Genomic DNA, 13,040 nt, shown 5'->3' on the forward strand with positions numbered 1-13,040 from the left:
GTCTGGCTGAGTCGGGGATTTTGTCGTTGTGCCAGACCTTGGAGATGAGTTCGATCATGGGGGCAGATCCTATGTGTGCGGGGGAGTGTGCCATAGTCAGTATGAGAATCAGGTACGAGTCAGGCAGCAACCATTTGTTTGTGTCTTTTGTCCGCCAGCAGCCTTCATCGTCTTTTAAACCCACCCGTGCCCACTCAGTCAGTTCATGAGGTGTGCTGGCCGACTGGATGTCCCTAATCGTTTCCCTAGCGTCAGTCCATTTTTCTGCTTTTTCTGCTTGTGACCTGGTCACATACATGCGTGTCGTCGTCCTATTCTCAGCTGTGGTTCGGGCAGTGATGTCGGCCAGTGCGTTTCCCTGTCCGACTAAGTCTGTCACCTTCTTGTGTGCCTGGCATTTGATTACTGCTAATCGTTTGGGGAGGAGAACTGCTTCAATCAGGGCGGAGACTAGATCTCCGTGGAGAATGGGCGTGCCGTGGGACGTCAGGAATCCCCTTTCTCTCCACAAGAGTCCAAAATGGTGAACTACTCCGAAGGCGTACTGGCTGTCCGTGTAAATGTTTGCCGTGGTCCCTGTCGCTATAATACATGCTCGTGTGAGGGCAATCAGTTCTGCCGCCTGTGCGGATCGTTGTGTGATGCGGGCTGTCTCAATTACTGTTCGGGCTGTCGTTACTGCATAGGCAGCTGAGGTGGTGCCGTCGGAGAGTTTGATGCAAGAGCCGTCTACCCATAGCTCTCCGTCAGGGTCTGTGAAAGCAGTGTCTCGGAGGTCAACTCTACTCCTAGTCTGTTCGTCCGTGGGGGTCACACAGTCGTGTATAGGGGGCACATCGGGGTCGTTTTCAGGCAAGGGCAACAGTGTGGCGGGATTCAAAGTCGTACATCTTTTCAGAGTGATGTGGGGTGCAAGTAGTGTCAATTCGTACCCAGTCAGTCGTGCACTAGTCAGGTGTTGAGTCTTGGTCTGGTTCAAAAGGGTGTCGACCGCATGGGGTACTAACACAGTGAGGGAGTTCGAGAGTATGATTCCCTCGCTCTGACGGATAGGGACAGCAGCGGCAGCTACTGCTCGAAGGCAGGCAGGCAAAGCTCTGGCTACGGGGTCAAGAGTGGCAGAGAAGTAGGCACAAGGGCGTTGCTTAGGGCCGATAGGCTGAGTTAGGACAGACAACACGCATCCCTCCCTTTCGTGAGTGAAGAGGGAGAAGGGCTAGGAGTAATCTGGTGTTCCTAGGACAGGTGCTGAACAAAGTCCTACCAGGGAGCGGACTTGTTTCTGGGTCTTTGGGACAGGGGTTTCTAGAATGGCCGGAATTCGATCGGGTGTAAGCTTTCTCCCGTCTTTGGACAAGAGGTGGCCTAGGTAGGTGACCTGGGGTTGGCAGAATTGCAACTTCTTCTTGGAGACCTTGTGGCCATTTTCCGCAAGGAAGTGCAAGAGTTGGATGGTGGCTGTGACTGCAAGTGGAGTGGTGTCGGCCGCCAAAAGGATGTCATCGACGTACTGTATCAACACCACTCCATCCGGTAGCTGAACGGCGTCCAGTTGTCGCTTGAGGGCCTGGCTATAGATGCTGGGACTTTCTGTGTAACCTTGGGGAGCTCTACAAAATCTATATGAGCAGGATTTTAACGTGAAGCCAAAAAGGTAGCGGCTGTCTGGGTGGATGGGGATGGAGAAGAAAGCGTTCTTGAGGTCTATTACAGTGAAGGTGGTGGCTGTGGAAGGAATCAGGGTCAGAATGGTGGTGATATCTGAGACTACGGGGTACTGAGGTATAACTACCTTGTTGACCTCTCGAAGGTCGATGATGAAGCGGTACGCTTTCTCATCTCCCTCGCCCTGTTTCTTCACAATGGGTAGGATAGGGCTGTTGCAAATATTGCTGACTACTTCCTCTACCACTCCTGCCTCTACCAGGGACTGGATTATCATTACCAATGCCTTCTCACCTTCGGGCGATATCCGATACTGTGGGAGTTTTGGGAGTATCGCATCTTGGCGAACAGTTATGTGCACGGGGTCGATCATCATTCGTCCTACGTCAGCGTCAGTTTTAGCCCACAGAGGTAGAGAGTCAAGTAAGGATGCGTCAGCGTCAGAGATGGAGAACATGTGTCGTGCGGGATGAGGTCTGAGCAGAGTCGGGTTATCGTACAGAATGACTCGAACTCCGTCTTGTGAACACCTAATAGTGGCTCGAAAATGTTTCAACAAGTCAAGTCCCATAATGGCGTCGGGGGTGTTGGAGGAGAGCAAAAACGTCGTGTCAGTGGGGTTACTGTCCAAGTCGAAGGAAACCGGTGCGGATAAGGGGTTAGTGGAGGGCGTTCCATCAAAGCCTATTGATGTTATGTGTGAGCCAGACAAGGGTGTCCTTGGAATCAGTCGTTTAGATAACGCACTACGTGTCGCGCCAGTGTCTACCAGAAATGGAGACTTCATACCTAGGACCTTAGCGGTGACATAAGGACCTTGCTGGTCAACATAGAGCTCGACTGGATCCCTCCCTTGCCTCGGGCAGTCCTATGCAAAGTCAGGGGCGTTCTCACAGTCAGATAGTTGATACTGGTTCTGTCGGGGACGGTCAAATGTGTTCGATCTACCTGGTCTGTCGTTGTTGGTGTTGTTTGTGTACCCTCGTCCCTGCCCTCTAGTCCTGGGGCCATTCGTCATGTCCCTCGTCTCTTTATTTTTAATCATTTCCAGAAGAACCGGACATTGAGACTTCTAATGGCCAAATCCTTTGCAAAACGCACACTGGTTCTCATCGAGGTCTGTTCGTGGAGCGCCGGGCGGGGGTGTGCGGTCTCTAGGGGGTGGAATTCTAGGAGCATTCGACTGGTAGTTTCCTCTATACTGTTCCCTTCCTATAGTCACCCCTTGCAACTGAGCGATCATCACCCTCTCTTTCAAGTCCTTTTTCTTTTTCTCAGTCGCTTGATCGTTCTCGTTCTTTTGTCGCTCATAGTATTGAGCCATCTGAAGGATAGCCGCGGGTTTGGAGGCAGCCCAACTACTTTCACTAGTCTGCAGTTTTTGCGAGACTTCTGGTGTCAGGCCTTTTACAAAGTTCTGGACGAACAAGTGATGTCCGGTCGCAGAGGTCATGTCCTGGCCACTGTAATCGGAGAACACCGTTTTGAACCGGGAGAAATATTCTGAGGCGTCTTCCTGTGGTTTCTGGCAGCAGGCCGTTACTATCGACCAGTCCACCTTCTTTTCTGGTACTATGGTTTTCAGTTTTAGTACTATTTTGTCTGGCAGGTCTAGAACCGATTTCAAAGGTTTCTGTCCGGGCTCTCGCTGTTTGTCTATGCCATCGAGTTGTGACCAGGTATGTCCGAACAGCTCAAGGTGGTCGACTTTCCGGATTTGCTTCCACACATCAGCTGGCAGACATAGCCCGAAAAACAAGTCGATGTCCGCTAGGGTCATAATCGTCAAACCCAAGGCGGTACCTAATTCTGTGTAGAAGGCAGTGGGGTTCTTTCGTAGATCGGGCAAGGACTTTCGGAAAGTCAGGGGGGCATATTACCAACGTTAAGCGATATTTATTGCTAACGATGCTTAGCAACGAATTTTTTAACGCTAAGCATCGTCAGAAATTATCACAGATAAACCTTGCTATTATCAAGGTTTATCGCAAATGCGATAAAAAAACGGCCGCAATGCATGAATATCGCTGAAAAGTCAGCGATATTCATGCATTACCGAGCTAATGCTCTTAGCCATGTTATCCACCTCCCATTGGATAACATGGCTAAGAACTGCTCAGGGCAGGTGTTAGTTTTTGGAGATATTCGCGCTTAGCGCGAATATCTCCAAAAGTTGGTAATAGGAGATAGCGATGTTAGCGACTGTTTCCAGTCGCTAACATCTTGGCACGCCCACTTTGCATGTCATTAGTGATAAATATCACTGACATGCAAAGTGGGGCCCAAGATGGTCGCTATCTCCTACTATCTGTTGCTAACTGGTGTTGGCGACAGCTAGGTAATAGGGAGATAATTTTATCTCAGCTTTCTTGGCTTTTAAAGCAAAAAAGCGGAGATAAACCCCCTTGATAATATGCCCCAGGATGTCTTGCCGATCCCAGGGTTGGTAGACCCAGTTGTACACTACCCTCCCTCTCGCATCTTGGTGGTTAATATCGTCATGTGTTCCCTGTCCTCGTGAGGGGACCTAATAAGGTGCCGCTTCTCTTATTGGCATCATGGTGTCAGTTCTCTCGGTTTGAGGTTCCGTCGCTACAGGGGTCGTGGTGTCGGCTTCTAATTTTTGTTCAGTGAGGTGGCGGAAGACTTCAAGCGTGCACGTGAAGAGGTCCGTCACATCACCCTCGCCCTCGTCTCCAATGTCGACTTTTCTATACAGAGTCGTTAGGCTTTCAGGACCTTTGTTCCGATACCGGTCCTCATAGGCGTTAAGGGTGTGGTAACAGAAACGTGCAACAAAGTGTCCTTTGTGGTTATCAGCATATGTATTGCATATATCTGTCACGTAATCTTCGTTTTCTTTCCGTTCTACTAGCGTCTTTACAATCTTATCAATCCCTGCTCGTTCATTCTTACTCAATCGATTGAGTCTAGCAGAGTCTTTCTTCTCAGTTTCGGGCTCATCTAATGTTGCTGCGCTGAGTACAAGGGGCTCGGCCGGCGCGGAGGCCGTGAGGACCGAGGCTCTGGCACTGCTCTCATCTGTGCTAGGGGGCTGCGCGCGTTGCACTAAGGGTTGGGAAGGGGCGTATGGAGGGGGCATGTAGATGATCGGGGGACCTAGCAGTAGATCATCGTTCGCTCGCTGCTTCGAAGGTAGCTCAGTGTAAAGCGTAGAGGGTGTTCTAACGGGACATTGGCTCGATGTCTCGGATTCTTGCTTCAGTCTAGCTCCCTCTCTTTCCTTTATCTCTTCTTTCAACTTGCTCGCGGCTAAATGAGCTGCTTTTCGCAATTCTTTCTCTAGTCTGACTTCGTTTCTTTTCTTTCGTTGTTCCGTCTCCTTGCGCCACATGCCGAAACTATCAAGCATAGTGGGCGTTGTTTTATTGTTACAAAGGGCTGTTTCCAGCACGCTTATTTTTGCGTCATCGAAGGATCCTATCAGTGGCCACTGACTTTCCCGATCCTTTTTGGTATATTTATGCCACAACTTACTATAAGCTACGGCGACTAGTCCATACTTCAAAAACATGTCCTTATTAGGGGTGCCCTCCAGAGGAGCCGGATGATCCACCTCTAATAAGCGGTCCGGGCTGAACCAACTACTGAACAATGGGGAGAAGATAGGCATGACGGGTTACAATGGGGACAAAAGTCTGCACTACCTATCCTTCACTACTTTGCGAAGACTAGATAGAATATTTCTATTCTATAGTATTCGCAAATAGGGAATACGCAAAGAGAGAACCAATTCCAAACAGTCAATGTTCAGACAAACAATCAATCAATCAAATGAGGAATAAAATAGGCGCGACGGGTTACAACGGGGGCAAAAGCCTGCGCTACCTACCCTTCACTATCTGCAAAGAGAGAGGGAAATTCCTGTTCCTCCCTGTTTGTAGGCAGAGAAGATCCTTTCAGAGAACCAATTTCGAACAGTAAATGCTCGAACAAACAATCAATCAATGGAGAGGGAAGCAGGCGCGACGGGTTACAACGGGGGCAAAAGCCTGCGCTACCCACCCTTCACTATCTGCAAAGGGAGAATACTCCTATCCTTCCCCGTTTGTAGACAGAGAATCTCTCAGAACCAAACAATCAAATGCGTAATACTAGTATTTTCCAATGACAATCAAACAATCAATTCGCAATTCGTCGTGTTACACGACCTTACCCGGACCGCATGGACAGTTTCTTGTCTCCCGCTTCCAGCGCCCGATCGTCCTCTACTCTCTGTCGTTACTGCGGCACTCCTGATGGTTCCCAGTCAGGACCGTGGATCACTCGAGAGAGGTCTGCTCGGAACCAATGAAGTTCGGATGACCGGCTGCCAGACGAGGGTCTATCGGGCAGGTGCACTTCCGATCGTTGCAGTCGTTCACTCTGTCGTCGGGACCTCTCCCACTGGATCCACGTGTCGCTGATGGGCCCCACGCTTGGGACGCCAATTGTAGAAAAAGGGTCAGGCAGATCAGGTCGATTACCCCTTTTCAAGGTTTGCCCGGCGCTAGCCGCCTCTCACCCAACTCACGGTTACCAAATAAAGAGGCAGGCGCTGGAGACTGGAAGGCAGGAAACAGGAGTTTATTCCGACGGAGCAGAACACGTCAAATCAGACAACAGGGTATCTTCTCGAGGTGCTCTCTTTAGCCTCTCTGAGGCCTGGCCTCTTATACACTGGTTTATGACATGTGAACATTCTTTATTGCAATAAAGACACTTTGAAGTATGAAAAGACATCCCCGGAATCCCCGCTTCAGGCCCATTCCCACACATATCTACAGTAGAGGTTCCCACCCCACATACAATAGGAGATGGCTATCACACAGCTGGACATTCCGCCGATTCTTAGAATGTGTGCGCCTGATCGGATCTCAAGGGGGGGGGGGGCATGATCAATCGTAGCTCCTTTGAAGAGGGGCGATTCCATACAGTAAGGGGCAATAAACTGTATCCTTAGGCTAAGTGATGGCCTGGGATCCGTGCAGACAATCGGGCTCAGAGGAAGGGGTCATCAAAGGAGAGGTATTCATGAAAGGAAGGGAGGTGTTGGTCAGGCGTGGGGTGTGATTCCCAGGGGCAGAGTCGCGCAGAAGGAGAGGTCTTATGACCCGTGCAAGAGGGAGCGGGGGCAGCCAGAGTGCGCGGGGGGGGTGCTTGCAGCGCCAGGGGAACGTGCTGGCGATCGATCGTGAGCAGGGAGACCATGGTGCCTAAAATGGCTGCCGTGCATATTTGTGCGTGAGTCTGAGGAAATGGACAAGATAGCGCAGATGATGTTCAGTTCACAAACTAGATTTCAACAGGCTAGGTTTGGGTTTTGGGGTACAGGGGTATTTTAGGGTTCAGGGGTAGGTTTGGGTTTTGGGGTACAGGGTTATTTTTATGGTTCGGGGCTAGGTTTGGGGGTACAGGGGTATTTTTAGCGTTCAGGGGTAGGTTTGGGTTTTGGGGTACAGGGGTATTTTAAGGGTTCAGGGCTAGGTGCGGGTTTTGGGGTACAGGGGTATTTTAGGGTTCAGGGGTAGGTTTGGGTTTTGGGGTACAGGGGTATTTTTAGGGTTCAGGGCTAGGTTTTGGTTTTGGGGTACAGGGGTATTTTAGGGTTCAGGGGTAGGTTTGGGGTACAGGGTACAGGGTTATTTTTATGGTTCGGGCTAGGTTTGGGTTTTGGGGTACAGGGGTATTTTTAGGGTTCAGGGGTAGGTTTGGGTTTTGGGGTACAGGGGTATTTTAAGGGTTCAGGGCTAGGTTTGGGTTTTGGGGTACAGGGGTATTTTAAGGGTTCAGGGCAATGTTTGGGTTTTGGGGTACAGGGGTATTTTAGGGTTATGGGGTAGGTTTGGGTTTTGAGGTACAGGGGTATTTATAGGGTTCAGGGCTAGGTTTGGGTTTTGGGGTACAGGGGTATTTTTAGGGTTTAGGGATAGGTTTGGGTTTTGGGGTACAGGGTATATTTATAGGGTTAAGATGGGTTAGTGTTTAAGGGTGTTGGGGTATTTTAAGGAGTAAGGGTGGGTTATGATTATGGGGTGCAGGGGTATTTAAAGGGAGCAGGGTGGACACTCGGAGCTGGAATGTACAGAACCTGGGAATAAAAAACAATAAATATTTGGCACAACACTCGCTTTTTTTTCCCGTAATCCCGCGCCTCGCACACGTCCACGCCCCCAGCACATGCCCACAGCACACTATATGAGACATGGCATGAAGGGCGGCCCCCAGCGTTTGTCACGCCCCCAGCACACACCCACAGCACAACGCAGACACGCCCAGAAGGGACTACTTTGCTGGCATGGTTCTTTTACCTTTTAAATGTATATGGTGGGCGTCTGCATAGCCTATGTCCTTCTGCTGCAACTGTCCTTTCCAACGCTGTATTGGGTGTTGTGATTGGTGCTGTGGTTCCTGAGATTACCCGCCTCAAAGGTTTGGGCTCTCTCTTTATTATATTAGTATAGATAAATTTCAAATGATCATGATAATTCGTAAAACAATACATCAAAATCAAATAGATTCAGTCCCACAGTCCAGATTCATACATTACATTCACACACTCAATCGTTCCCTGTGTCTATCCCTATGCGAGATTGCCATTTTCCTCCTTAATTTGCTCTTTTGACAGTAGGTCTATCTGAGGATCCTTTTTGAGGACCTGATTTATCAATTTGGGGCAGGGATTGCTTTTGCCCTTTGAGTAAGATCATGGACTGGGGGTCCTCGGTAACTCACGTGGCAAAATCCGCAGGGAGATGGTAGCACCTATTGGGTTGGCCAAGGTGTAGTTTGGCTCATCAGGCGGGCAGGGCAGCTTAGGTCAGTCATCACTGCCTGCCCTTGGATCGCCTGTAAGTACACCCACCACATTGGCATACTTCTTGTATGAAATAAACCTGCAGCAAACTGTTTTCCAACAAACTTGGTTTTGTGAGATCATTTATTGCAGTGCATGCTATATTCATCATGCTTGGGGAGGGATGCTGATATTGGCACTATGCCAAGAACTGCCACCGTTATATCTGGGGTGCATTTCATCATGCCAGAGGAGGTCTAAGACCACCTGGTGTCTGGCTTGAGATGCCATAGGTCACTGACAGATTCAGGACTATGCTAGGGACAGGAATGCATGTGAAACACAAGTGTGACAGGTATTTAGAGGGTGACAGGGTCTGGATGGCGACACAGATAGTGAGAATGACAGGGACTGGGAAGGTGAAAGGGATAGGGAGTGCACAAAAAACTGTAAGTGTGACAAGAATGTGGGGGGTGTTTGGGCTGGGAATGTGGTAGGGAGTGACATGTGATAGCGATGGGAAGGAAGCAGGGACGGAGAAGGTGGCAGGGGTGTGACTGTGATAGGGCTTGCGACAAAGAGTGAATGTGTGACAGGGACTTGGAGAATTACTTGGATGGGAAGGGTGACAGGGATGGAGACGGGGACAGGGATGGAAAGGGTGACAGGAATGGAGAGAGGGACAGGGATGGAGAGGGTGATATGGATGGAGAAGAGGACAGGGATGGAAAGGGTGACAGGGATGGAGAGGGTGACAGGGATGGAGAGGGTGATAGGGCTGGAGAGGGTGATAAAATTGTAAATTGATACTTGTATAGCACACTGCTCACCCGCAAGGGTCTCAAGGTGCTTGTACGAATACCGCTGTGGAACCTATCCTGGCTTTCCCTGTGAGGTGTCCACTCCTGGGCACCCCCAAGATGGAGGCCAGGCATCCTTAGCGTTGTGGGGGCGGTGTGGAGATTAAGCAAGCTATTGCCCAGAGTTACAGAGTGGGACTCCATGATTGGAATAGGCACCGAGGCGAGAATTATCAGGTCCGTGGAATTTTTGAGCTCAAGACCCGCCAAGGCAGGGAATTGAACCCTGGTCCCGGGCTAAACCTCTGCATCAGGGTCTGCCGCTCTAACCATTGAGCCACACTTCTCCAGGTAGGGATAGGGATAGGGATGGAGAGGGGGACAGGGAGGAAAGGGTGACAGGGATGGAGAGGGGGACAGAGATGGAAAGGGTGACAGGGATGGAGAGGGGGACAGGGATGGAGAGGGGGACAGGGATGGAGAGGGTGACAGGGATAGAGAGGGGGACAGGGATGGAGAGGGAGACAGGGATGGAAAGGGTGACAGGAGTGGAGAGGGTGAAAGGGATAGGGATAGAGATGGAGTGGGTGACAGGGATTTAGAGGGGGACAGGGATGGAGAGGGGGACAGGGATGGAGAGCGGGACAGGGATGGAGAGAGGGACAGGGATGTAAAGGGTGACAGGGGTGGAAAGCGTGATACGTGATAGAGATGGAGAGGCTGGCAGGGATGGAGAGGGGGACAAGGATAGTGAAGGTGACTAAAACTGGGATGATTACCAGGATGGGGACAATGGCAGGGTCTAGGAGGGTGACAATAATAGGGAGGATGATGGGGAGACTGGCAGGGTAGGCTGCAGGGCACAGGAGTCAGGGGGTGACAAGGATAAGGAAGCTGACAGGGAGGAGGAGAACTGGGTGGATAAGAGGGGTGGGGAGTGTGACACCAACTGCTGCATGGCAAGGATTGGGCCAGCAACAGGAGTTTATGGGTGACAAGGACAGGGAGGGTGACAGGGATGCAGAGAGGGGTGCATGGATGGGTAGAGTGGCTTGGAGTGTGACAGGAAGGATGCACAGGCAGGATGCATTACAGGGAATTGAAGGGTAACAGGAAGTGAGAGTGTAAGAGGGACATGGGTGGTAGAGATGCAGGGCGTCACAGGGGTGTGGAGTCTGACAGGAGTGAGGAAGGTGACAGGAGTGAGGATGGTGACAGGGACTGTAGGATGCTACAGTCACATTTTGGTGCCGTATGATGAATTCCAGCTTTTGTTCAATATCATGTCATCTCTGATAAAAATAAAATGAAACATTTGAGCGCCTCTTCTGGTGTCAGACAGAGAGCGCGTAGGCACCCCCCTCCCTTATCTCTCCAGACAGAGGCAAGTTCTCTATCTAAAAACAGCAATATTCCAGGCTTCCTACCGGAGGTGCCTCTGTCTCATATTTCCACGTTGCGCCCCATTCCCAAGGGTCCTGGCTGCTGTATCATTCCTCCTGCTAATTTACCGCCAGGGCTGGTTCTCAAGAGCAAACCTTCAATATCTCCTTTATTTAGACAACCCAGTCAGGGCCTGCTCCTCCATGGGTTGAGCAGAATGTCGTGCCTTTTCCCTAACATGAGAAATTGCTCTATTTGTTTTAACCTTCAGCTTTACATCATGTTCTGTAGACTGTATGACAGCCTACTTGAACACTGTGCTGATGCACACAGGCACTGTTTACAGCTCAGTTCCTTAAGTGCAAATTCACAATAGTTAGCACATGAGCATTTCACATTTTTTAAATCTCTGCCTATTTTTGCCTTAATTAATCTGCAGTACTAATTACCTTACATGCTGCTTTATCTTGTGTTAGAATGCATGCCAATAAAGTAGGTTAACATATATAACATCTTCCTCTGTGTTTTGTTTAAAATTAATCCTATGCACTAGGTCCCTAATGAAGCACATTAGGTTTCTGCGTATATTATCACTTCTATTAATAGAGAAAAACAGATTAAACTTGCATCCACTTTCGCATCTCTGATTCACTATACATCTAAACACCCATACAAGTTATTTATAATATTCTATTCGTTTCTCTACTTGGCACAGATTTCATGAATATTCGGTTATGCATTATTGAACAAAATTAGACCTTGTACATAGATATTTTATGTCCACTTCGCTTCCAATGTTTTTTTTTCTAGAATTTGTATCCATCTTCCTCTACATTCCACCTGCTCTGCCCCTCTTCCCCATCTCATTCAATACCCACCTGCCCCTAAACCTCCAGCCGCCAATCACTACCTGTCTGATGCTACACCCCTGACACACTATTGACACCGCTTACCCTCCCCACACTTCTGCTACACTTAATTTTCAAGCCATGTGCCCCATACACCTTTGATGTCGCCTCAGACACCACTCATCTGCCCCACCTGTCACTACCCACCGGCTCCCACTCCCTCCCCGATCTTAGTTACAACCCACCTACACCTAGCCCCTGCCCCATCGTCCTACCCGTCAGACTGTCACACCTCTGCCTCACTTATTCACTATTAACTTGCTTCTTCCTCAGTTATTACCAGCTTGATCCAACATTCCCCCCTACCACACACATCACTACCCACCTGACAACCACACACCTGTCCCACCTTGGCCACTAAAACACCTGCCAAAAACAGGAATGAGGAGGGCCCCTGTGAACAAATATACCAGCAGGTTCAAGGGAAAATACCAGTAAAGCAAAAAACACCTTTATAGATTCTTCTATGCATTTGCTGTTATTAACTACCAGGCAGGGTTTTTTGTTGTTTTTGCTTCACTAAAACACTTGCCCAATTACTCTGCACCTGTCAGAAACCCACATGGCCCCTGTACCTTTGCCCACCTCAACCCAGCCAAGACACGCACACATTATTTATATATATATATATATATATATATATATATATATATATATATATATATATATTTCACAACTCCCTTCTTCCACGAAGGGAATAAGTCAGCACTCACAAAAGTTCCTTTCCCAATCCTTTTTATTTCATTATCATTACTGCAGCAATGCAAAGTAAGAACCAACGTGTTTCGCAACCAACTGTCGCTTGTTCACGGTCAGAAGCGGGGCTCTGTTTGGAAGTCAAAGCACCGGTGAAAAGAGCGCCATTGGACCGCAGAATTGAGCCAAGGCTGTGGATATAAATATATATATATATATATATATATATATATATATATATATATATTCCAACACACTCGTTCACCTCTGAAAAGAACGATGTCCAGGCCAGCAATTGCGTTCAAAACTGGAATTTAATCACAGCCCTACTCGACGCGTTTCGGGAACAAAATCCCTTGCTCACGAGTACAAGTGTCTGTTTACATCCAGCATTTAAAGATAAGTCATGTGATCGTAGTTACATAAACATAATAGACAGACTACCAATTCATTATTAATTGGAGCTCAGAAAACAGATTCATTGTACATAGTCAGCAGTAAGTGGCACTGGCATCACACGTGCATTAATTTCTTAAATTCTCATTTCTTTAAGAATGCTGCTCGGCTAAATTAATATATCACAAAATTCGTTAAGTCAAACAAAAATGTTTTAAATCAAAATTTGGCCAGTGTGGGTATCGAACTCTCGTCTTTCAATAACAAAGAGATCTTGCTTCTGGTTTAACCGCTTGAGCTATCATATTAATTAGCAGTGTGCAACAGTTTCTCCTGCCACATTCAGTTCGTGGAAGTGAAGCCCCAGTGGGCAAAAACACACTAATTCTCAAAGTT

The 13,040-nt window shown here is 48.7% G+C and overlaps 1 protein-coding gene across 1 annotated transcript in view; it reads left to right on the forward strand.

Annotated features, from left to right (window-relative positions):
• The window catches only part of LOC144752445 (procathepsin L-like), a 65,288-nt gene extending 52,466 nt beyond the window's left edge, over window positions 1-12,822 (forward strand). Inside the window, exon 5 of the mRNA XM_078640372.1 lies at window positions 12,802-12,822. Coding sequence (XP_078496498.1) covers window positions 12,802-12,822 — 21 coding nt within the window. The remainder of the gene's footprint in view (window positions 1-12,801) is intronic.
• The last annotated feature ends 218 nt before the right edge of the window (window positions 12,823-13,040 follow it).

Source organism: Lissotriton helveticus, chromosome 5_1 (assembly GCF_964261635.1).
Source record: "Lissotriton helveticus chromosome 5_1, aLisHel1.1, whole genome shotgun sequence".
In the NCBI taxonomy this organism is placed as follows: Eukaryota; Metazoa; Chordata; class Amphibia; order Caudata; family Salamandridae; genus Lissotriton; species Lissotriton helveticus.